The 25,020-nt window shown below is 31.9% G+C and overlaps 3 protein-coding genes across 7 annotated transcripts; 2 read left to right on the top strand and 1 right to left on the bottom strand.

The window, feature by feature from the left end:
• The first annotated feature begins 29 nt into the window (after nt 1–29).
• LOC123715194 (protein PHTF2) lies at nt 30–10,642 on the top strand. 2 transcript variants are annotated; one of them, XM_045670102.1, is made up of 15 exons: nt 30–277; nt 419–565; nt 781–926; nt 1,304–1,512; nt 1,913–2,052; nt 2,329–2,475; nt 2,788–3,358; nt 4,036–4,150; nt 4,598–4,714; nt 4,949–5,124; nt 5,764–5,900; nt 6,195–6,423; nt 7,449–7,544; nt 8,386–8,628; nt 9,915–10,642. In XM_045670102.1, the coding sequence occupies exons 2-15, from the start codon at nt 546–548 to the stop codon at nt 10,062–10,064; spliced, it is 2,496 nt and encodes an 831-aa protein (XP_045526058.1). In that variant the 5' UTR covers nt 30–277; nt 419–545; the 3' UTR covers nt 10,065–10,642. The 2 variants fall into 2 exon arrangements, with proteins under 2 accessions (XP_045526058.1, XP_045526059.1); XM_045670103.1 differs by having other exon boundaries at nt 419–494.
• A 1,963-nt stretch (nt 10,643–12,605) lies between these two features.
• LOC123715392 (putative RNA-binding protein Luc7-like 2) lies at nt 12,606–18,650 on the bottom strand. 3 transcript variants are annotated; one of them, XM_045670381.1, is made up of 8 exons: nt 18,401–18,432; nt 18,042–18,136; nt 17,642–17,723; nt 16,549–16,647; nt 15,963–16,181; nt 15,102–15,314; nt 14,476–14,693; nt 12,606–13,968 (listed from the first exon to the last, which is right to left on the bottom strand). In XM_045670381.1, the coding sequence occupies exons 3-8, from the start codon at nt 17,672–17,674 to the stop codon at nt 13,848–13,850; spliced, it is 903 nt and encodes a 300-aa protein (XP_045526337.1). In that variant the 5' UTR covers nt 17,675–17,723; nt 18,042–18,136; nt 18,401–18,432; the 3' UTR covers nt 12,606–13,847. The 3 variants fall into 3 exon arrangements, with proteins under 3 accessions (XP_045526337.1, XP_045526338.1, XP_045526336.1); XM_045670382.1 differs by having other exon boundaries at nt 17,628–17,723; nt 18,401–18,431; XM_045670380.1 differs by lacking the exon at nt 17,642–17,723 and having other exon boundaries at nt 18,401–18,650.
• Nucleotides 18,651–19,462: 812 nt separating this feature from the next.
• LOC123715726 (phosphatidylinositol N-acetylglucosaminyltransferase subunit Q) lies at nt 19,463–24,849 on the top strand. Of its 2 annotated transcripts, none has more exons than XM_045670973.1 (7): nt 19,463–20,477; nt 20,729–20,854; nt 21,155–21,290; nt 22,091–22,235; nt 22,784–22,976; nt 24,114–24,228; nt 24,561–24,849. In XM_045670973.1, the coding sequence occupies exons 1-7, from the start codon at nt 19,926–19,928 to the stop codon at nt 24,737–24,739; spliced, it is 1,446 nt and encodes a 481-aa protein (XP_045526929.1). In that variant the 5' UTR covers nt 19,463–19,925; the 3' UTR covers nt 24,740–24,849. The 2 variants fall into 2 exon arrangements, with proteins under 2 accessions (XP_045526929.1, XP_045526930.1); XM_045670974.1 differs by having other exon boundaries at nt 19,464–20,208; nt 24,561–24,847.
• Nucleotides 24,850–25,020: the final 171 nt, after the last annotated feature.

Raw genomic sequence — 25,020 nt, forward strand, 5'->3', positions numbered from 1 at the left:
TATTGTCAAATATCGATGTTTGTCATTTCCTAGCCCAATTAACAATTTGTCTTTGCAAACAAAAGAAATGATTGCATATTAGAAAATAGAAACCTGTACTATTAATGTTCACATAATTGATTCATTAAGCCTGACTAAGTATCACATAAGAAAAAAATTCAAGCGTCTGATAAAAAATATAGCAATGATACAGAATACTTATTCTTCCAATGTAACTGTAAACAATTAATTCTTATAGTTTTTACCTTTTGAAGCTTAACTCAGACTCAATTAACCGGTGAGCATCGTATGTTGGTGAACATAATAAAGGGATAGCAGATTGTTACCTTAGTAGCAACTGCTTTATATACTACTCTATCAATTTAATTTTAAAGTGTGTCCCAAATATCTGATTCATGTTTTAAATATCTACTTACAGTTGGAATAATACTTCTGTCGCTAGAGTGATAGTTTCAAAAGCCTTGGCCTGTGATAAATATGTTAAAGAAATAAAAGTGAGCTTGTATTTATTGTAAGTGATTATTCTTAATGTGTTGAAAATAGTCATGAAGCAACTTGCAGCTTGGTAAGCATATTTAATTATAAACTATGAAGATATGAAGCAGACTTATTGAGACAATATGTAATTGGTAATTAACAATGTGCTGAATCTAACTAAGATCCCACCGTAATTAACACCATTTAATACAAAGGAATTTAAAAAAAATCTCTACTATTATTAAATAATTGTAATTAAATATCTAAGTAAGTCAAAACTTAAAATATTATTAATTTCATTAGGTATCAGAAGAAAATAAGTTCTTATGACAAAGAAGAATGGGAGACTATGGTAGAGCAGTTGCTGATGAGAGGTACCTACCGCCGCCGCATAATAGATTCTTCATCACATGCACGATCTTATTTAATAGATGTTGATTTAGTTAGAGGTGAGTTATAAATATAATGCATTATAGTAACTTAGTACTGTGTTTACGCAATGTGTACCTAACATATTATTCTTGAAAGATAATATTAATAAAATTTGTAAAGTTTCAAATTAAAATATTTATAATACATGGTTGGTATAATTTTTCTGAAATATTCTAAGATTTAATTAAGAAAACCAAAGTGAGGAATAGGTTAAAAAAATATAATAAAACTATTACAATTTTATATTCTTTAATCAAAAACTAATTAAATTACAATATTATTCCACCTGTGCCATTACACATTAAAATGCAATTATATATATATTACATAATTATATAAAATATGTTCAGTAATTAAACTTAATTAATAGATATTACCAAGTTATTTTTTACAGGCTCATCATTTCCCAAAGCAAAGCCTACTCTTGGTATGAGACGTGTTGTATGGTTTGCACTGGTTCGACTTGTATTCTTGCCAGCCCTATATCAATGGTGGGCTCAACAGACCTCACCTGCATGTGCAAAATTTCTCCTCTCTTTATGGTTCCTCCAAGTTGTCAATATAATATTAAACTTTATTGCACCAGCTTCTGTTGAGTTAGATGTAAGTATGTGAAGTGCTGCTATTTATTTTATGGTAGACAATCATTATACATATTTTCTATAATGGATTCAACATGTCTATAATAGAGCAATATGCATTACTTATAACATAACAAATTACCACACATATTAACAGAAAACTAAAGACCACTTTAATAATAACCACAGCATGTAAGAAAATATGTTATCATACTAAATTCCTTTTAATTAACAATTCATAAAAAAAATTGCACTACCTGACAAGAAAATTATTGTATTATAAAGCACGCGAAACGTCGGAAAATTTTAAATTTAAAATTATGTAAAATAATTATAAGTTTATAATGTAGTAAAAAATTAAATACAGATTTAATCTGGTTAAAAATTGTTTTCTTTCAAGGAAATTATTATTATTATTTCAGTCCAATTGCTGGATAGTGCCAATGGTTTTGATGGTAGTACTTAGTATGGTACATTCACAAATAGTGTGCACAACAGAGATGGAATTAGCAAGAGTTCGACCGAGGTCAACTTACAGAAGAAAATTACCGCGATATTTTAGGTATTTGTATACAATTTTAGAAAAAGATTAGTTAAATATTAACTTAAGGCTAGTTGTTTGAAGCAGTAAAAAACATCAAAGTAAGCATGATCTATGATTATTATATTTATTAGAGTTAAGATTCTATATGAATCGCATTTTAAAAAAAGTAATGTTTAATTTATATTTCAAACTTTGTATGATTTGTTATTTATATTTGATACGTATTTTTTTGTGTTTGGAAATATACATATATTTTATATACATATACTTTAAAATTATCTCTTAATATTAAAGACGATCTCGATCAGACTGTGATGGAGGGAGTGGTGTTGCGTCAGCAGAAAGTGGAGCCACGTCAAGCCATAGTAAAACTCCTCTCACCAAACCACCCAAATTTCGACGGCGCTTGTCAAGATCTGATATTGCTGATGTAGGCCAAAGGTATTATTTTATAGAATATTGCATTTTTTTTATTAACATAGATAGATTTTTTTAACACAAATTGTTTGTAAAAATCAATTATGAAAATAATTTCTTATTAATTAAAAAAAAAACTATTTGCAGCATTGTGTAAATAGCCAAAATAATTTCAATAAAAATGTTATAACAATTATGATTATCTTATTCTTCTATGTGTCTAGCATCTTAGTGATAATTTTTTGGTGATACAGAAAATGAGGATGAGTATTCCATCTTGAATTACTTTGTTTGATTTTGTAACATTAAACTCTCTACCAAGGTATTAATTTTCAGAAAGAGAAGAAAAGAAACAAAAGACAGTCCAAATGATCTCCTACCTGTGATTAAAGATAAATTACCAAAGAAAGCTAAAGATTCTGACGATGAAGACTATATGGCATGGAAGAAACGTGACCCAACAGTTCCTCTTAATCAACCCGTTGTCGCCAGCCCCAGCACATCTTATAAACCGAACATACTAACAAGGAAATACTTAGAAATATTTAATATTCGCCAAAATCAACAAAACGAGCCAAGACCAACATTTGCTGATGGGGATGACGGCTTTGAAAGCCTTAACGGTTATAATTCTAGTGAAGGTGATAAACCAGAAAACCAAAAAGTTAAAAAAGTTATTGAAGAGAAACAGGAACCTGTAACAAAGAAAGATTTAAATAATCTTGTTAATGATAGTGATAAAGGTAAACATTTAGAAGAGAAATCAATTGATCCAGATTCTGATAATGCAGTCACGAGTAGTCCTAATGCTGGGAAGAGAGTGAGTGTGCGATTTAGAAAATCCTGGTCCAAAGATAAAATAGCGATGTCTAGTGACGAAAAGTTTACAAGAATGAAAGATAAAAAGGTAATGAAGAATAAAAATGATGTTTAACATCTTGCCTATTTATTTTCTTTTACACTTTTTAATGTAATAGGTACATACGGGACTTGATCAAGACTTTTCAGGTAGATGTGTGAAAATACGTTTGTGTTAAATTTTTGTATGTAGTTTCATATAACTGCATTAAATTCTGCACTTCTGAGATTTTGCATTCGTCTTAAACATTTATATATCTTTGGAATATGTTTTAATGTATATTTGACGAATATTCTTGATCCGTGAATAAAAAAGGTGGAGTGGAATTTCAATCGACAAACGAAATCTATCATATTACGACTTTTATAAATATTATATGTTTTGTTTACTGGAAATATTTTGAAAACAATGTTGCGTGATATTACGAATACTGATTTTGATACTATTTTGGTTTGTTTTGTTTGGTTTAGGTGATTCACCCACAGTTTTTGATTATTAAATTTTACAAGGAGGTAATCTAGGCTTTAAATTATTGAACTAATTCTTTAAAAAATCGAGCTGAAAATCCACGTCATCAAAAAAACTAGATTGATAACTTTTTATATCAAATTCGGTTATAAATATCAAAGGTTGACAAATATAATATTTCCAAAGATTCTAATATTATATCGAACATTATTATAGATTTCATATTTTTTTGTAATTGACTTGAGTGGTTTGTTCAGAAAATAGAAAATTACCAGTCATCATCATCAGATGGGGAATGTTCTGCTTCCGCCCCATCAATCGCTCTGCCTTCGCACCATACCATGTCTGATTGGGTGGGCCAAATTACAAACAGTAAGACACTTTAGTTTTCCATTTTTGGAATCTATTTCGTCTTAGAATTTTTATTTTGCATAATACTTGGCTTGATTATCTAACGTAGTTAAAACAGCTATTTATTTTAACCGCAGCCGTTATTATATAAATGATTTATTTATAATAGATATTTGTACTGAAAATAGGCATACACAACGTTTCCCTATAAGTAGGACTACTCCCTAAACTAGATAAGGTCTATTACATTCACCTGCCAGCCACTTCACCGTAAGGACTTGGATAAAAAAATACCTCCAAATTAGTCATTTAGATATATGATAATGAAACGGAACTTATTAGACCCTACGAATCCTGCCAAGTTTTAAGCCGTATTTAAAAATTAGATATAAGTTATATTAATCGTGATTATCAAAAATCTCCATACAATTTTAATTCCATAGTCAAATTGTTTGTTTTTTTTTTTAGGCGAAGAAAGTAGTTACGGGTCTCAATCGGAGGCTGGACATCCAGGTGTCGGTTTCCATTACACAGCTGATAGCTCGTGGGATCCTTTTGCAATACTAGATCCATCTAGTGACACAGGTACCCACATATTTTATATCACGCAGTGGGTGATTAAAATCAATTAAAGCAAGTTTAACAAGACTTTTTCCCTGATATAGATTTTTGGGTATTTTTAGATAATAGTACATGTGCGAACACGCAAATTCTTGTGGTGGTAATTATGAATGTATAAGTATGTATTTGCAAAGTGACGAAACTAATTATGACAAAGAGTTCGTTTATAAGCCCCTTATTAATTTGTCTGACTTTCAGTGAAATGTACAATGTGGGAACGTGGATCAACTCTAAGGGCAGAGTTATCGGCGGTAGATATAAGTTGGTACGTGGTAGCGCGAGCAGAACGAGCTATGGTGGACGGGTGTCTCTACTCTGGATTTATTATGGCCGCTATTGTCGCGTTTAACTCGCCGGTTATGCGGCTTATACAGGTAAAAAAAAGTGTTTTAAAAATATATTAACGGCTTTTTTCTCAATATTCAATGGTTTATTTTAAAAACAATTCGCTTCAAACTTAAACATTCGTTTATAAAAGTTAATCTTTTCGATCTTATGTTTGTTTTAAGCTTATATGTAATAGACAAGTTAAGGTAATTTAATAGAAACAATATTTTTATATGAAAATCCTTCGTTCGTATAGTAACTCTGCACAACTGAGCGTTTTTAAGGCAGTTTTTGCCGCGCACCGCCACTATATGTAGTGAGCTAAGCTGCCCAATAAAGTATTTCTGAACCAATTCGACTTCTGAACGACGAGTCCGTTAAGAAAGACCATACCAATTCTTAAAAGGCCGGCAACGCACTTGCGAGCCCTCCGAGGCTGAGTGTCCATGGGCCGCAGTTTCACTTAACATCACATAAGCCTCCTGCCCGTTTGCTTCTATAAACAAACATATAATATTTTTTGTGTTGACTACCCAATCTATAAAGTGTAGGTCAGAGTTTGGCAAAGAATGGATGTAATTTTCACATATGGCAAGTTTTTAAAGCTTTCGTGATTTATTTGATGTATAGCAACCTTCGTTTGAATTTCAATTCTTAATGCACTATAATGGTAAATATCATTTTAGATGGCAATAGAACAGGATACACGGACAGAAGAAGAACTCCAATCGCTGTCTTTATTAAGCTTTTCCTCCATTGTTGGAAACTATACTCAAGGATCACCGCTCAACGCTTTTAATGGTGCTTTTGGAGACAGCTTTTGGTAATTATAACGTGCGACATACAATTCCATCAAAGTATTTTTTCGATACAGGCTTTGGTCTTTGGTCTCTGCTCTATGGCCATATGTTTATCTGTTTAGTCGAGACAGGCTATTTATGTCCTTTTTGACATTACTGCCGTGTGTCAAACGTCATCCATCCAAAGGAAAGCTCTCTGAAGGCAACTGCTTATTCAAGAAAATAATCTCGGAGAAAAGAGATGGACGAAAAAAAAATCTTCAGTAAATCAGAAATTTAATGATAATGTTAAATGTTCAATATTCCTTAATTTTCAGGGAAATATCAACAAACGTCCTGTCCTGCGTTCTCCGGTTCACTCTTAGTGGACTTGTCTTCTTTCTGTTGGCGGTAGCAGAGCGCGCGTACAAACAACGTTTTCTATACGCAAAACTGTTTTCACATTTGACATCCGCTAGGCGCGCCCGGAAGTCGGAGTTACCACACTTCCGTTTGAACACAGTTAGGAATATCAAAACATGGCTCTCGACCAGGTCTTATTTACGGGTATGTTTAATTTATAAAGTCTATTTTATAGATATATTGTGATGATAAGCGGTTATCAAGTATATATAAGGCAACTGGAAGGAGATGTCATGTTGAGTAGGCCTTGGCGTACTTATCTGGACCATATCCAGATGATATTAAAGTAAATATTATGAGACTATTTGGTCAATATATTCTTGAATCCTTGTTGTATGTACAAAAATTATAAGCTATTTTAAAACAAATTGTGTCTTTCACCAGTAATATACTCGAAAGCGAACTAATCTAAGCGTACGACTAACTAAGCTCCAGACTCCTTATATGGAAATTGTATTCGTTTTTACAACTAACTAAAAGAACCTAGCCCAAGAATTAAAGAGAGGAATTACAGTATTATCACTGAATAAATTCAAAACTCTCGTTAAACGTGAATTAAGAAATAAGATTTTTTGGAAATTTTACGAATATTTACATGAATAATCCTTGGAATTGATTTTCTCCAGTTCAAACAATTCGTATGACTCTAAACTCAAAAGGTTATAAAGAGTGACGGAGAATTTCTTGCCAGTACCTCTTGCCTGCTCAAAGCCCTTTACTAGGTAGTAAATGTAAATTTAGAATCAATTTCAACATCTTTTCTGATGACGTTCATAAATCTACTTGTTTTTCTATATGAATAAGTTTATTTTGAGTTTGAGTTTACTAGATAAGGTACAAATTAAAATGTAGCAAGTGGGGAAAAATGCGTAAACATTTAAATAAAAATTTGATGGATTGGATCATTTTTCTCTAAGACGCGTTTTGTATTTATGATGCTAAAATATGACTGTTTTCTAGTTAAACTTTAAGCCTTTAATACTTTTACATTCTAGTTCATATGTCAGATACACGAAGGTGGTTACAGTTATACGGGACTTGGAAGTGCAGTTTTGTAGTCTGTGTTTATGAAATTTGCCCTACAAATTTTCGAATCATAAAAAATGACATTTGTCTAAATTAAATACAATAAAATAATTAAAAATATCTCATAACATGCTTATTTACAGCGACGTGGTCCACAAAGGTCAGTGGACGTTATAGTTTCAGCAGCTTTCGTTATAACACTCACTCTATTGGCCTGCGTAAGCGCACAATTATTAAGGGTAATTATTTTTCATATAACATTTGACCTTGTGAAAGTACACAAGGTTTAAGGCAGGGGAGGGGTCAAACGGTCAATAAATATCGCGATCCAATATTAAGATACCTGTCTTAGTATATATTGAATGAAGTGGTCGTACTACACTTTCAATAGATATTGACTTGAATATTGTCAGAAGTCTGAAGATCGTTCTTCGGAGTAAACGTGTTTCGTAGTAATGGACGAAAATAGAAAGCCTTGTATTGCCATATTTTTGGCATTCGATGTGTGTAAATCATAGAAAAACGTCGTTGAGTAAATCATGGATGTCAAAAAAAGCGCGACAAATATACACATTTGAATTTATTGAATAAAATCAAATTTTCGGACGCTGAAGATTACAAAAATTACATTCGTATGAATTATATTGTTTTTGATTATTAAATATGTTTTCTTCACATATAACATGACAAATTCCATAACTGCGAGAGAAAAATTATCAGTCACTACGATATTTTGCTACAGGGAGATCGTTTAAAGGGTTGAGTTTCACAAGTATTCTGTCGCCAGCTTCTAGTAGCCAAGCTGTTATTGAAACATCTGCTTTAATTTTGATATTGTTATTGATGGATCACTAAAAATCTATGTCAAAATTTTATGTCAATATGCTCAAGATATATTACACCTCAATAAATATTGGATCAAGGATCACGATATTTATTGACCGTTCGCCCCTGCCTTAGATTATTAAAAGAATTTAAAAAACCAGATATGAACGCAAACATATCACAAAACTACAATACATACTGTTTAGGGATAAATATGTGACGTAAATAATAATAAATAAACTCTTAATATTCCAGGATTCAGTGACTCTAGAGAGAGGTTGGCTCCTGGAAGCAATGGTTTGGAGTGGATGCCTTGGAGTGTATTTATTGCGACTTTTGACACTTGGCAGTAATGTCAATAAGAAGTACCGGGGTTGCCTGTCAGCGATTTTGACAGAACAGATAAACCTACATTTAGCCATAGAGCAGAGACCAGAGAGTAAAGAACAACTAACGGTGGCAAATAATGTGCTTAAATTGGCCGCGGATTTGCTAAAAGTAAGTAGAAACTTGTTTACTGAAACTCGATTTTGTATGATCAGTATTTCCTAAACAAATATTTTTTTTTCATAAACGGTTTAGTTTTTAGAAGTAAAGAAAAAGTACTGCTACAATTAAATTGATCAAATTAGTTTTCTTATAAATGGATTTTTTTAGGATTCGTCTAAGGTTGCCTTTTTTATTTGTGTTGTTTTCTTATAAAAAAACATGTAATTCGTTTAAAATATGGAAATTTGGCTCAAAATATAAAATAAATTTTGTAGTAAAAGGAAAAATATATACTCACTTTTCGTACACCTGTATGTATTATTAAATTTACTATATTGTTACGAGCTAGGGGATCGGATAGAAAATGCCGTGGATTTCTTCAAGGGTTTATTTATTGGTAAATCAAATGAGGAATTTATGGGCACAAATTAATAGCAGAGATGCACTTATAACACACAAAAACACAGTCACTAAATACTTCACTTATGCACACTTCACACAGTACTTTATCACTTATATTCACACTTTATCGCTTCGGTGTTTCTCTCGTGTAATCGCATTCAAAACTAAAGGCGACTAGTCGCGTTTCGGCACGCTTATATATCCCTGGGAATAATTCTAAACAATATTCGAGAACTTTCTAGGCGGGCTTGCTACTGAGTAGCGATTGCACAATTCTAGAACGTTCGCACTCTTTGTCTCTTTCGCACGTTGCTCCGTCCTTGTCGTACGGCGTTCTAGAGTGCTCGTCTAGTTTCGAGAAAGTTCTGATCTTCTCTCTCTCTCTCTCGTATCATTTCGTCCTTGTCTCACACCTAGAAAGTTCGGTCTAGAATATTCCTTCATCAAAGGGGTATAACTAGGCCTGAAAACGCCTGAAAACTGCACCACTCGACTACACATGTTCTGAAACCGACTGAAAAAAGGTTTCAGCTTCCTGAAAACTAGGGTAACATTATGAAAATTACAATTTTCTCATATGTGATTGACCCTCTCCTGAAACGGTCAGAAATCATATTACAGCCTGCTGAAAAGTTCTCTAACTAGTGGAAAAATCTAGAAACATGCAGTCGACCCGTCTTCGTAACAATATGTTATATTACTAATTTTTTCCTTCTAGTCTGTGAAACTGCTACAGATGCAATATTTTTTATTAATAATTTTATATGGCTAGAAAAATAAATGATAAGGTAGTTATTTTATATCTGATGGGTGGTAAGATTTGTTATTACTTTTTAAGGAACATGCATTGTTAATTCAATTCTACATTATAAATATGCTGCCATTTTTTTCAGGAACTAGACTCTCCATACAAAATATCTGGAATCTGCGCGAACCACTATTTATACACAATAACGAAGGTAGTGATTCTATCGGCATTATCAGGAGTTCTCTCTGAAATGTTAGGTTTTAAGCTGAAACTTCATAAAATCAAAATTAAATAATACAAATACATACTTTATTTCAAGATATACGTAAACGTCAAACATTGCCAGAATATTAATAATATAAAATTTTATGATACGGGCCTAATAATAGTGCTTTTCATTTTAAAAATCACAGTCAATAATCTAAAACGCGAATCATGGTCAACACCTCAATAAATGTAATGTCAACTGTCAATCTGTCAAACCGTTTTAGACTGCGTCTTAGTACCGAAATCTAGAACGTCCATCAAACTTTCTAGTTTCGGATCCTGTCAAACCATTTTTTCTGTTTGACATATTTGACAGCGCTCAAGACTTGTTACTTTAAATACGTTTTAGGTTATGGACCTTAGTGCTCCAGGTTAAACTTCATGAAATATCAGAAAAAATAGTAAGTTATGACCATAAGAAGTAAGCCCGTATACACTTAAACGTCATTTGAGTGTCAAAATGTTAATGTTTCGACAGACCTCCATTGGACATATTATATATCTATTCAGAATTAGCAGGAGTGCGTTTTGCTAATTTTACATTTTGCCCCGAAAGCGATATTTTTTGTGTGTGTGAAACATGTACTATTTTTAAACCTTCATCTTTCTTATATTATCAATGGTGTTAATATAAAAAACTTGACTCGTAGTGCCACATTAATATTTTAAATATGTAGTTGTAATAGTTCAATTGCGTCCAAGTTATTTGGAATGTAGCATTTTGTAGTTAGAACGGTAGTGGAAGTATTCATATGAGGCTATGTGTATATAACAAAGTTTTGGTCCTTCAAGCCGGATTTTCTTTTTTTTATACTTTATAAATACGCCTACAATGCCTGTACCATTCAAATCTTGTTTTAAGTTTGATCTCAATGTTGCGTTAATCTCATTTATATATCACTTTTACTGTACTTATCAAATTATTTTATATGGGTGCTAATGTTACTATATTCTACGATATATGCCTATTCTAAAAGAACTTGTCAGAATATATATCTATTCTAATAGATAATAATAATTTCGTGTACATATATAAAGATTATGTGTTACAGTAGTAACCAAACTTTGAAGAAAGGTACACAGAATTTATAAGATCGAAATGCAATGTTTTAAATGCATAATATTATATCACAATTATTGAGTGAATTATATGTACAAGACATAATAGTACCTTATACATTTTCCTACTTAATAGTTTACTTAAACATATTTCGGCTGTTGATTGATAGCAGAATTATTTAGCTAATATAGAGCTGTTTAATCGAAAGGAACTTTCAGCAAATATATTGTTTTATAATTTTTTTGTATATATACGTCAATAAACCCGAACTATGCATAGTAAATCATATTACAATATTTAAGTAATTTTATTAAGAATCTCTGGGTTGAACATGTTATGGTTTGGAATGGTTATAGTGTATCTTTGCCATAGTTAGTTCTTAAAATGAATTAAACGTAGCATAAAATGCAAACTGAAGTTTTATTTTGCCATCCGTGACGTGGAGTCATAGATTTACGAAAATTTCCTTAATGTGGACGACCATTTGCCCACAAGTACACTGAAATAATAAATCTCTTGGGTAACTACGTACTTATTTTTTTAAAATGTGTTGGATTATCGACAAAGGCACTACGCGTAGTCCAATACGAACGGATTATCGATTTAAAAAGGGTAAAAGTTAAGCAAAAATCTTTTATGTGATGCAATAGTACCTTTTTAAAACTTCTAAAGTCGCCAGTATGTAATTTTATCTGTATTTATTTCCCGGAGTTGATATGCAAAAACCCGTCATCTTTTATATATCTTATAATTCTACTATTACCTACTACTAGTATTATACTATGTATTTACTGAAATCAACGCGGCATGGCTTTACATGGTTGCCCATGGCACAGCTTTTCGTGGTATTTCACGGGAAGTGCAATAACCATGATTTTTATTAAGTATGAAATGCCAACGTAAAATTCATTTGCAAAATCTCGATCAAGTCTCGCTACACAATATACGTACCTAACGTACGCGTACGCACTTTACTAGTGAGACAATACAATAATAATCTGCCAAATGACTTTTAGGTAGGGACTACCTATAAAGCATCTGCTAAATTTCCGTAAACATGACAAAATATCATGAAATGCAGTGAAGCAGAAGCTAGGAAGCTAACCGTGAAAGAGGAGCAGAAGATACTGGTGGTGGTTATTTATTGCGTAAAATTGTGGAGCTGACAAGGAGGTATGAAATGCGGTAATAGGAGAGTTCCATTATAGGCGAATACAAGGCCCTTCCACTATGTGGGCTGTAGCACCTTGAACGCATGGAAGCTTACCTCAGCTAGCCTAGTGGTCGGCGACCAATAGCTCAGTCTAGGTACCGCTGTATGAACAAAGTGGAAGGCCTGCTGCAGCTGATAGTTAGCAATTAACGAAAGGTGAGTTCAAACACGGAGGGATAGAGTTTTTCGGTTCGGAGGCCAATCAGTAACAATCAAGTCAAATTAAAAGAATGAGGTCTCTCAATGATGATTCATTTTAGAAAGATATTCTGAGGTATATATAGTAAACACAAATATGTATTTTTATAACTTTATTTTAACACAAAGATATCATAAACTAATTAACAGTAACAGACTGGCTTACCTCGCGTCACAAAATTGTGATGGCAATATCAGAAATGAAATTATAAAAATGGGTTACATGCATACTAATGTGCAGAATTTACAAAAGTAAAATCATATATTAAACAACTCTTAGAACAGGTTTAATTTTATAAAGGTAACTTAAAATGTTTTAAAGATGAGAAGTTCAGTTATAAATAGTATATTTTTTCTATTGGAACAAATTATATTAAATACATATATTCAGTACTCGAAATCCTCGAAATATATATATATATATATTCACGCTTTACCAAAAATAATATTAACAAATTAATATCATTTAAGGTAGATTGAAATATACAATGAAAATCAAATTCAACAGTCTTCTAATATGTTTCATTGAGAATAAACTTTATTCAAGTTCTGCCCCTGGTCTTCGGGTTGGCTATCACTTAGTACCTTATTCTTATTTTAATTAGTTTGACAAAGTATTAACGCCTTAATACGTGTGACATTAGTCTAAACCATTTGTTTTGTGCTAAAGACGCTTTAAAATGTTTCATACAAATATATGCCCACGTTTTATTAGTGACACTTTGTTAAACATGGTAGAGAGACAAATCAACGCAGTACTTTAAATTAAGCAAGATTTAATAGAAGAAAAGTAATTATAAACTTATTAGCTCTTAAATAAAATGTATGAAACATTTCTATAGGAGGCAAAATAAAAAGATATCTATGTAATATTCTATTACACTAAAGTACAAGCGTGTGATATATGATGATGAATGATATATGAACCATTTGCCTTAGTATTTTAAGAGCTTATTCCTAGTGTAGAATAGCTGTAACTAGTATTTATTCTCACTAAAGCGTTTAAAAATGATCAAATAAGCTGTTTAAGCCAAATACAGGGTCATTTGTCAATTTAGGGTATTTGCGCACTGTGATAAAAACCATAAAGCTCTTCATGCCATCATTGTTTAAAAAGTCAGCTACAAAATAAAATTAAAACTGTTATACAGTTACAGTGCAAACTCTATGTACCGTCAAACTCCTTAACACCTTTACTCGACTTTGGTTGTTCCACCCTGCGCTTACATGTAACATTTTTTACCCTACAACGGCAACTCTATATAGAGTCTACACTGTATTTCTGTTACCACTAAATGGAGCAACTTAAATAATTGTTGAAATAGACCTATGTATGTAGTTTATTCCCTCCGCCTTTCGCGTGAAGTAGAGCGATACGAGCGACTGCGACGCGCGTCTCGATCACGACCGCGAGATTTCTCTCGCGATTCGCGTCTGGTCTTGCTGCGAGATCTGGAGCGTCTGAAATTAAGATTGTTATATAGTATTGTCTTTTGTTAACCTGGCTTTTACACATTAAAAAATTATTACTATATATTAGTTTCACTACAGCTGTGATACTTTTGACATTCAACACCTTTTGTCTTCAGTCACCGTGACCACGCACGCTGTAAAGCACGCGAAACGTCGGAAAATTTAAAATTATGTAAATAATTATCAGTTTATAATAATAATACATAGCTTCAATCGGTTTAAGAAGTGTTTTCTTCAGATTTTTATATATCAGTTACTCTTAATTTTAAACAAACAAGATACACCTTTTATAATAAAACATACATATAAAATAATTATTTATAAATACTTGCAATATTCCGATATTTCGATCTTGGAAGGGTACGCAATTAAAACATTATATCCATTCAACACGAGACAAATATTTCTTAATAATAATTTACTCCACCCTATGCCTATGTATGCCTGTTTGTTTGTATGTCCCAAATTTTAAAGCTAATAAAATGCAATAATTACTTCTTCTCTCGCTCTCTTTCGCGGTCACGCCCACGATCACGCTCACGTTCTCCGCGTTCACGGTCAGTGCGTTCACGCTCATCCTTCCTCTCCCGAGGCACCTCCCTATGTCTACGCGCACGTCGATCGAGCTCCCTCCCTCCGACGTAATGTCTTCGCCCGCCGCTACTACGCTCACGCTCCGCTCCACGGTCTTCGCGACGCTTTTCCACCGTTTTCTATTAAAACAATATCGTTGTAATGTTTAGCAATTATATAAATAAAGTGTAAATTTTATCTACTAAAAAACAAAGCATATAAAATGGGATTGGGATGCTATTTACCATTTAGCCTTTTTAGTTAAATTAACATTAATATAGTAAGTACTTATAATATGATATATAATAATGATTTTAAAAAAATATTATTACCATATCTAGTACTTTTATTCTGATATGATAATATATATATATATTTGTTATAGTACTCAGTTTGAATTTAAAACTTATATTCATGTTTTTCTACTATTGACGACTTTAGTTAAATTTTTAAATAGAAATGTATGCGGTAAGAAAAATATGAATAACACCATCCTATTTTTGGGAGATATTTTTCTTTAAGATATCAACTCTCTAATAAGAACTCACTTTTAACTCTGCGAGCTTCTCCCGAATGGTAATAAATCCCAGATGCAATTTGCCTCCAAAATGGTCGGCGAGTCGTCGGTCGTTGTCATGGATACCAAGATACGCGGAGCACACTTCGCACACACGCAACTTCTGTTGTTGGTAGGAGGACGCGGGCATCGAATTGCGGTACTCTTGCTCGGCTACTGCCTTGCGTTTACGTAACTCGTCGATCTGTTGAAGATTTTTACAAATATAAAAACTTCTTTTTCTCAAACTTATTCATATGTTAAATATTAATTTTCATCATCATTTATTACATAATACGAACGCATGATTCATGTTTTTTTTATCTATAATAAGGGGACAAACGAGCCTACGTTATGCTCAAAAAGGGCATTCATCGCAGCCCATGGCCACCAATTTTAGTGGTTGCGTTGCCGACCTTTGGAGGAAGGAGTACACTCTAAAATTGAACAGTTGGGGGTTGTATCTCTCAGGGAAGACCCCCACCGGGAGTCGATTCCACAGTTCGCTAGCAAAAGAAAGTGAGCGTGCAAAAGTTTTACGTAGATATCGATATTTGTCTGTAGTACATTACTTTATTGTGAATAATTTCCGCAGCGTACGACATCGATTTCGACAAATTATTGGTATTTTTTTTCTCATTTTGAGACTACAGGCTATGTTCATCTGGGATAAACAAGGATTCTAATGGAGACTAAATAATTCAAAACTCTCCAGTAGTTGTGGAGCTTATGCCAACAAACAAATAAATCAAATTGTTCCTCTTAAAATATTAGTGTAGATGAAAGCACCATTTAGAAACCACTTCTAATATTAACTACTATAACCTGGAACTAAATATATATGAAAACCTACCTCTCCCATTAATTTGACACTTTCTTCAACCATTCCCTCCTCTCCAAGAGCTTCAGCCCTGGCCAACTTCTGACCAATCTGCTCAGCCAATTCATGAACCGAATTGGCCTTTTCAGTCACCTCTGCTGACAACTCCTCTTGTGTTTCAGCTAAACGTTGTTTCGCTGCCGTCGTACGACGGTCACAGTCTTGTATGAAAGCCTCTAAATGTTCTGTGGCCTATAGAAAATCATGTGATCATTAGACTACAGACAATACAAAAGTGATGTATAAGACATTTAATGCACGATATTATAAAAACATATTAAAAAATTTCAAGCAAAAATATGCTTACCAAAGTTTCACTTTGAATTTAAGGCAATCAGGGGCTATTTTAAAAAACAAATATATATGTAATACAATTCGCTCTAAAATGGTGCAATATTTCCTGTTTATTTTAGAATACTATTATTTTAATTCATTTTGTAAGATTGAGATTATATCAATAATTTAGTAGGGTGTGGTGTTTTATAACTGGTGTTATAAAAACACCATCACATAAGATAATCAATAAAAAATATAATAACATTTATCAAAATATACTCACATCAATATCATAGTAGTAGTCTTTGGTTTTGGAGGCAAGCTCATAGTCGGCACGGAGAGCCAAGTCATGTATTTTTGGACACTCACCTAAGTCCATGCGCTGTAATTTAAATCATTATGGATAACAAGAAGAAAGTCATATAACAATCAAGGATAACATAAAATAACCAAAATTGTAATATTGTGAAATTACTCTGTAAAAGTAATTTCTTATTTAAATATTTGAGTACATCTTTTTTCCATCACACCACATTTCATTCATATAATGATAAATGTATCTTATATAATTTAAACAAAATAATCAACAATGTACATGTCTTAATAATTATAATAAGAAATGTACTACAATTTTGTTCTATAAAACTGTATGACACCTGCCTATAAAGAATGTTGAAAACCCATAGAATATAATAACCAGTAGTACCTATAAGAAATATAAAACATCAAACCCCTATTGACGCTAATAAATTTAAAAATACATACAAAATTCACCAACACAGCAAATCCTCTATATGGTTATCAGCGGCACTTAGTTATATTTTATACTTACAAAACTCAGCAAAACAACCTCGTTAATTTCTTAACTACCTATGTGGACCCAACAATAGATAAATAGAAAAATGGTTAGAATATGGAACTGAAAGTACCTAATAAGGTAATACCTATACTAGTTATATTAGGCTTTTATATTTATTATTTAGAATAAAATGCTAAAAACATGTGAAGAAGACCAACAAAGAGTTTTTAGGAGATTTTTCTAATTTTATTCATAGGGCATGTAAATAAGTTTGCTCGTGTAATAAAGATATTAAGAAAGTTATAATTTTCTCTTCATGCACACTTTTATTTATGTTTAACTCTAGCCTCGTAAACAGCACAGTACATACCCAATGGTGAATTTGAATCAGCAATTTCCTCCCCGACTTTAATTTTTTATGATTTTAACAATGTACTCACCACAGCAGCAATAGAAACCGAAGGACAAATTAAAAATTTAAATTTAAGCGTAGTGTTCCATTAAATTAAACCTGCATAGCAGTATGAATACAATCAGCTAACTAGAAATGTTTTTATACGTACATCTTGGTACTTACAGAACAGCCTAACTCATACAATTTATCCCTCATCTGTTAAACTGTATTGTGATGAGCAATAAAGACTAGTGTTGGGCATTTTCTGAAAAGCATATTTCACCATAGTTACAAGCCACTCTAATGAAAAGAAATTGAGGGACTATAGCATTGTTATGCAAAAGGTGGTTGTTAATGAATTGCACATATTAAGACCATTTTATTTCTTAAACACTTTAAATAAAATCCTAATGTATGCATGTTCTATGAAAACCTAATTTCATTTTTGATTTCTTGAAAACCCTTAACAGCTATAATTTATTGTGACGCTTATATTGAATGTCAAATATATATATACGAAAACAAAAAGGATTAAATTTGAACACCCCAAAAACCCACTACTTATTATGAAAAATTATCTCACCGTTGATGATAAAATTTCGTGTGGGCAGCATTGAAGTAAAAACGATTTGCATACAGAATCATCATAGAACTTCACACCATGTTTGTCAGTTTCCCCTGAAATAATAGCAATCAAATAAGAACAATTGTAAGTTTCATTTTTAATAATAGTGAAATGTTTTGATATTGAATGTGGAGCATTTCAACTAATGGGTAGTTTCAACTAACTAATGTAACATATTTCTTCTTGGTCTTAAATATAGATTTTCGAAACCCTTATAATTCCTAAACTTATAGGTCCTTCAAATGATGCGATTTAGTCTAGGTTCTTTAATATTATTTCTTAAAGTCTGTAAAAGGGTTCATGTAAGAATTACAAACCATTGCGCGATGTTCCCATTAATTGATCCAACATTGCCCTCATTTGCTCGTGAGCAGACATGGTGGTTAAATTGTTTCCTCTAAAATATACAACTTAATTAACACTGAAAATTAACCACACACTCTTATATTTAGATCATTATGAATATTGTATTAAAAAAAGATTTTCTTTGCTGCTGCAAGTTTCAATTAATTTTGGTCTCTCGTAAGCAGAAGCATTAGCCAACCAAGCAAAATGGCGCTCCACACATCGCGGTCTTCCTTGTAGATACATAGATTATAAATAAGAACTAAAATTACAGATACATAATAAAATGCGTTTCGTGTACGAAAAAAAGCTTATTTCCGCCTAATATATAATATAATAAAAGATGTTATTTACTTTATTAAGAATTATAAGTTACAGAAGTTCATGATTTTTTTACAGTTGTACTATACTATTATTTAAATATTTTTAATTTATAATAAACGCATATTTTCCAATAGTTGGGGAAAAGAGTTTTTATATATTATGTAATATCCGATATTATTTCCGACTGAGTTTTGATGAATAAAAAGATTACATTAAAAAAAGAAAGAAATAGTAATATGTCTTCCGACTACAACCTGATTTTTATTTGATTTTTCGTTATGTCATATGAGTAGTTAAGACGTAGCTGAAAAACTATGATTTGACAAAAAGATGATGTGTGTATGCTGGCATTGTAAGAATTACAGGATCTACTATCTGACAATAACTGAGAATGAACAAATTAAGAGAACGTGACTAAAGTTTAACACTAACGTAAACTTTGTGGTCTAGCCACACACATTTAACACCACTCAGCAAGAATTAGAAGAGTTTGTCATTTGCGTGCGTTTGAGTTTGCATCTGTTTCAGTCTCCTCAGTATGCTTTAGGTACTGATAACATGAATGTGATTTCCATGCATTTTCTGCATATGTTGTAAATATTTTTGTCCTATACTTTATTTCTAATTTTAAGCCATACGATACCATAGATTGACATAGAACTTGGCCATGGAAATCACTTAAAAAGTAAATACCTAGCTGCTCTACTCTACGACTTGACTTCTGTAAAATGTGAACGAAAAAACTAACTATATCGTAGAAGAAATATTTGACATAAATTTAAATTTCATGGTTTCTACAACTTTTGTTAATAGTAACTCCCTCGTAAAGTCAGTAACTATGACCACTTTATTTGGTTACATTATAAGACAAGATGTCAACAATGTGCGCCAAGATGTGCCTGTCGTCAGTGACCAGTAGTCATTCGTCAGTCATCACTGATCACGCGTGAGATGCGAGTATTCAATCTTCTCGAATCCTTATTTGAGAATATTTTATAAAGATAATAATTAATATGTCAATATAAATTGTTTTCCAAATACCTGATATGAAATGTAACACTGATTTAATATATTTTAAACAGAAGAATATTTTAAGGCCTAGAGAAGGTTCAATAAATCATTGATACTCGTTTGAGGTTGTTGAATTGTTTACAAACATTGTTTCCTTCAAAAATGGAATATTTTAAAGTTCTTATTCCTAACTTGCCTCAGAAAGGCAAGGAAACATTATTAAAAGGTTATATTACCCAAGACGACAAGTGCCATTCTAATATTTATTTCACAGAGAGTTGTGAATTGCAGCACAATCTAGATGAGAAAATATCAGTTGATGATGACACCACTATCTTTGGCTATTTCAGTAATGAACCATCACAATTAATTAACAAAAACATTAAAAATAAGATTTGTTTATATGATTCTGTTAATCCTAGGGTCACTGAATTAGTCTTAAATGGTAAAGTAATTAAAGATTGCAAGTTTATTTTTATATGTTATGATATTAACAAAGTTGTTAATTCAGAAACATTAGATATATCGTGCAAAGAACTTATGTATGTAAGAGAATTAGTTGATAAAAAAAGCAATCAACCTCAAAATATTGCTGAGTATGTACCTAAATTTAAAATACCAAATATGTTTTCTTCTTCAATGTTTATTCAACATATTTTTAACTGTATTAATTTATTAAATTGGTTAATAAATACATTGAGAAAAAAGGAAAAAGTAAGTGTATATATTATTTTATGAAATAATTGCCAGTTAATTCTTATTAAAATGGTTTTTTACATTAGCTGTAAATAACTGTATATGTTATTGTGTGTAATGTAGACCATTAAAAGCTTGCACAAAAATACCTAGTTTTTAGAATTCTCCAACAAGTCATTTGATGTCTAAACCACCACACATAATCTAGCCAAGCTGTGAGTATATATAACACTAATGCACAAATTGTAACATACATTTCTAAATTACAGATATCAATAAAACAAGGAAATTATATTCTAGCATTAGTAATTGATATAATTTTGGGTTATTACATCTTGGAAATATTATTTTATGATAGGAAAGAAATTGGTGTACTCTTACTTGGAATTTTAGAGGTAGGCGGTTTTACCTTTAATTTATAGTGTTATTAATTTAATTATAACAAGAATGTAAATACAGCAGTATAATCTCAGCAAAATTTTCCTTAAATTATAAGATATAGATACAATAACTATTAAAAATTGGCATTACCTATTCTTAAAAATAATATTAGTTGGAATGTAGTTGTATTAGGTGTAAATCAAATAGTATATCTTCAAGTTAATAAATGATAGTAGTACTTCAAGTTAGGTTTCACTTTAAGTATCATTATGTCTAATATAGGTAATAAATAATGATATAATTAAGTTTTACAGAAATTGGTAAACTCTATGTATTCACTACTAAAATGGCTAATGGGAGCTCCAGCAGGCTTAAAGTTGAATAATGCATTTAATAAAATGCTGGGTAAATATTTCTCATACCATGTAGAGTTATGGTGGTTGTTTTTGGGTGAGTAGTTTTATGATATTAATAAAGCATTTCACTGTAATATTGAAGTGTTGGAACATAAAAGAGAACCATTGTCAATATTTCAATTTAAAATATGTTTACAGTATGGTATGATTATGCTATGTTTATAAATGTTTTTTTTTCCTTTCTTGGCCTGCACGGTTGTTTATAAATGTTATGTTAGTAATGAAAAATTAATGTTAATAAGAAAAAAACAAATATAATATATTAGGTCCTTACATATGAAATTGACATTTTGTCGTACTGGCCACTTTGTCCTCAAATATCTCCTCTTTGGTTAGGAATTACAAATTAAATTTCGTACCGCTTACTCGAGAATTTATTTTTCGGAAGTTATAAATATAAAGAAGTAATATCCAGACTCAGTTAAAAAATATGATGAAATCTCCAATTTACATCTCAAATCAAAGTCTTAATTTACCCTAAAACTAAAAAAAAATGTGTGCCTTTTATAAGCTACAAATATTTTAAAAAACTAATGTAGAAGTTGCCATTAGGTACTTTTATTGACTTTTCGAAGTTGTCTCTCCTCTCTATACAATGCTAATAGCATTCACTGGAACCACTGTGAACAACCAAAAAACTTCTCGTTTCAAATATTTTTAAATTGTTGCTACAATATAACTTGATAACATTGCATTACATAATCAAAGAGTTCTATATTCGAAATTCAAATGTTTTCATTGCCATCTGGCCAATTCTAAAAATGTTCATTGCCACTTAGTATAAGTTGAATACTGAGAGTTAAGTTTATATCATGAAGCGTAATGAAATTGCAGATGTATCAAGTGAACGATTGGATTTAATATTGCATATTTATCAATACTTGGGTTACTTTGGACTGACGTTCCAAGCTGCTATTATATCAGATATGTTGTGTGTAACAACATTTCATTCATATTGCATTTATGTTTATGCAGCAAGGTAAATAAACCAAAAATGAAACTACAATCATTGGTCTTGGCCTCAGATTTTTGTGTTTCAATGATAATTTTTTGATAGGCAAGTCAATTTTGGGTTCTAAGATGTGCTGGTGGTTTCGAACCAATCTTCGACTTATTAGGGTCCTTCATGCAGTACACTTCCACTTCCGGGAGTGTAAGTTAGGGGTTATCATTTAAGATCAGGTGAGGCTCCTGTCCGATTGTGTCTGTGTCTCTGTATTCATTTTTCGTGATTATTTTCTTAATAGGCAAGTAGTTGATCAGCCTTCTATGCCTGACACACGCCCTCGACTTTTAAGGCATGCTTCCTCACAATTTCCGTCACTCTATGAGCGAGGATTAAATGAGCGTCATAGACAGAAGGTCCATTGGTGCATAGCGGTCATTCGAACCCACGACCTCAGGGATGAGAGAAGAAACGCTGCAGCCAGGCCAACACTGCTCAGTGGCAAAACTTAGTTTTAAGTGTTTATTAGATTTCTCATAGAAGCGTATAAAAATAGGTTTATAAAATTTATTTATTTTCAGACTATTCAACATACAAATATCAGGCCTCACTGCTATGCTTCGGTTATTTGTTGGACGAAAGTACAATCCATTAAGAAATTGCATAGATTCATGTGAATACACGAATCAGGAGCTATTTGTGGGAACCGTAGCATTTACTATATTATTACTATTGCTACCTACAACGCTTATGTACTACATAGTTTTTACAATGGTAAGTAAATAGGCATTTCACCAATAGACACGTCATATTGTGATATTATATCAAGTCGCTAACAAAAATCGTTGTAGTAATCTCTAGATCTACTCTGATTTAGAAAATTATTTTACCAATAGAAAGCTGTTTATTGTTATAACCTATAAGATAAACATTAAAAAAATACTTTCTCAAGATAATCGGATTTGCAGACATCGGAGAATAATCGGCCGAAAGAAAACGTTTTTTACGAAAGTTGCTTTCACCATGAGATATGATTGAGTTCTAGAGAAATGTTGTAAAGCTTGATAATGCCTACAAAAAACACCATATCTAGGCTAGCTTTATATATATGCCTCGTCATATGTCTATCTGCGATAAAATCAAATATCTAAAAATGAAACGCGCCGTAAAGTTTCTGTATCCAATAGTAAAACGTGACGTGGCCAACTCCAATGACTCTTTATACCTAAATCTTACCATTATGTGGTGTAAAGTGCTGGAAAGTGGAAAATAATATTAACAAAAGCGCGTAATTCAATCCCCGCACCGCATCGTAACGTTTTACAGGAGGACCCCCAAATTCGTTACGTAATACTTGAACGCTCCTGAAGGGGCAAACGAAGCCGTTCGTTAGTTACAAAAAAAAATATTATTTTGTCTTTTTCAAAGTTTATCAAAGAGTGGTCTGGTCCCACTGTAACTGTTTAATTTATTTTAAAGGCAAGTAAGTATTCTTAGTCTGTCAATTTGCATCTACATCATGCCGGTATCCTCACAATATTTTTTTCTTATAACGAACGAACTATTGTCTACGTGCCTAGAAAGTGAATTCGATTGGTGCTCTACCCGCGCTTTGAACGATCACAGATTGAGAATAGCACGCTTAAAATTTCCGAAAGTATTTTTATATTTGAATTGGTCTAGTGTTTGACCCATGTAACGTGTATGAACACCAACAAGGAAGGAAATCGAGGAGGCCAAGATGGTAATCTCTGAAAGGACTTATAACGTAATTTAAGTCAGTTTCTACTACCACTAACTTATATATAGTGAAACAATTAATTCCTCGTTAATTTTAGGGTTAATACATTTTTTATTATAACATGTATCGTTATTTAAAAAACATTAATTGTATAACATTATTCGTTATAGTTTCGCGTGCTAACAATATTAGCACAGTATGTCTTGGCTAGACTGATCCACTTCGTGCAAACACTACCGTTATATGTTATTATGTTATGGATAACACGCTCACCTAAATTGGCAGGTAATTAAAATCTTATATAATGATTATGATGCTCATGTCTTCCTCGGTCCACTTCACTGAGCATTTTCTTTTGCTGTGGAATCGACTCCCGATGTAGATCTTCCCTAGGAGATACGATCTATTTAAAAATAGAGCCTCAAAGGCTACAGACTGAATTTCATGCTCGGCTTTGAGGCTCGTTTCCCACCCTCTATTATAAAACAGTATTAAAAATTCTCTTTTAATTGAATTGCTTTTAACTAAATAATAATTGGAATAATTGTATAAATCTTCCTTATCCAGTATTTATTCTAAAGCATCGAAAATTGAATTGGTTTAAATACATGTTTCAGGAGAAATATATATTGAAGAACAGGAGAGTATCGAGTCGCATTTGATGCTAAAAATTAAACTTTTTAATAAACCGTTGAAAAAGCTCATGAACTATTTTAAGACTCCAGTTGAAATACCGAAGGATGTGGAATGGACTAATATTATATCAAGCGTGTTTACGGGAAAGCAAATTATATGAATATAATATAAATGAGTTATTTTATTGGAGACATTTTGATTGAATAAAAAAAAATGTTATTTCAAACTTGGTATAATTTCTCAATCGACTTTGATAAATTTAGACATAGTATTAAGGCTGATTTACATTTGCTATAAATTCCGTGCTAATTAGCATGGTTTTTTTAGCATGCTAAACTAAAGAGGTGCTAAAGAGGTGAATGAAGATGCCGATATACATTTGCTATGCTATTTTCATCACAAGTTGTCTCAAAAGCGACGAAAGCACTCGCATCGCAAGTA

Source organism: Pieris brassicae, chromosome 10 (assembly GCF_905147105.1).
Source record: "Pieris brassicae chromosome 10, ilPieBrab1.1, whole genome shotgun sequence".
Lineage (NCBI taxonomy): Eukaryota > Metazoa > Arthropoda > Insecta > Lepidoptera > Pieridae > Pieris > Pieris brassicae.

Coding starts and splice junctions, on each gene's coding strand:
- LOC123715194 (XM_045670102.1), top strand. CDS start 546: ATGAAGCAACTTGCAGCTTG. Junction 5,125..5,763: donor CGGTTATGCGGCTTATACAG/GTAAAAAAAAGT, acceptor ATATCATTTTAG/ATGGCAATAGAACAGGATAC. Junction 6,424..7,448: donor CGACCAGGTCTTATTTACGG/GTATGTTTAATT, acceptor GCTTATTTACAG/CGACGTGGTCCACAAAGGTC.
- LOC123715392 (XM_045670380.1), bottom strand. CDS start 18,461: ATGTCTGCTCACGAGCAAATGAGGGCAATGTTGGATCAATTAATGGGA. Junction 16,648..18,041: donor ACGAAATTTTATCATCAACG/GTGAGATAATTT, acceptor TTTAAATTACAG/CGCATGGACTTAGGTGAGTG. Junction 13,969..14,475: donor GAAAGAGAGCGAGAGAAGAA/GTAATTATTGCA, acceptor TCTTAATTTCAG/ACGCTCCAGATCTCGCAGCA.
- LOC123715726 (XM_045670973.1), top strand. CDS start 19,926: ATGGAATATTTTAAAGTTCTTATTCCTAACTTGCCTCAGAAAGGCAAG. Junction 20,478..20,728: donor CATTGAGAAAAAAGGAAAAA/GTAAGTGTATAT, acceptor TCTAAATTACAG/ATATCAATAAAACAAGGAAA. Junction 20,855..21,154: donor TCTTACTTGGAATTTTAGAG/GTAGGCGGTTTT, acceptor TAAGTTTTACAG/AAATTGGTAAACTCTATGTA.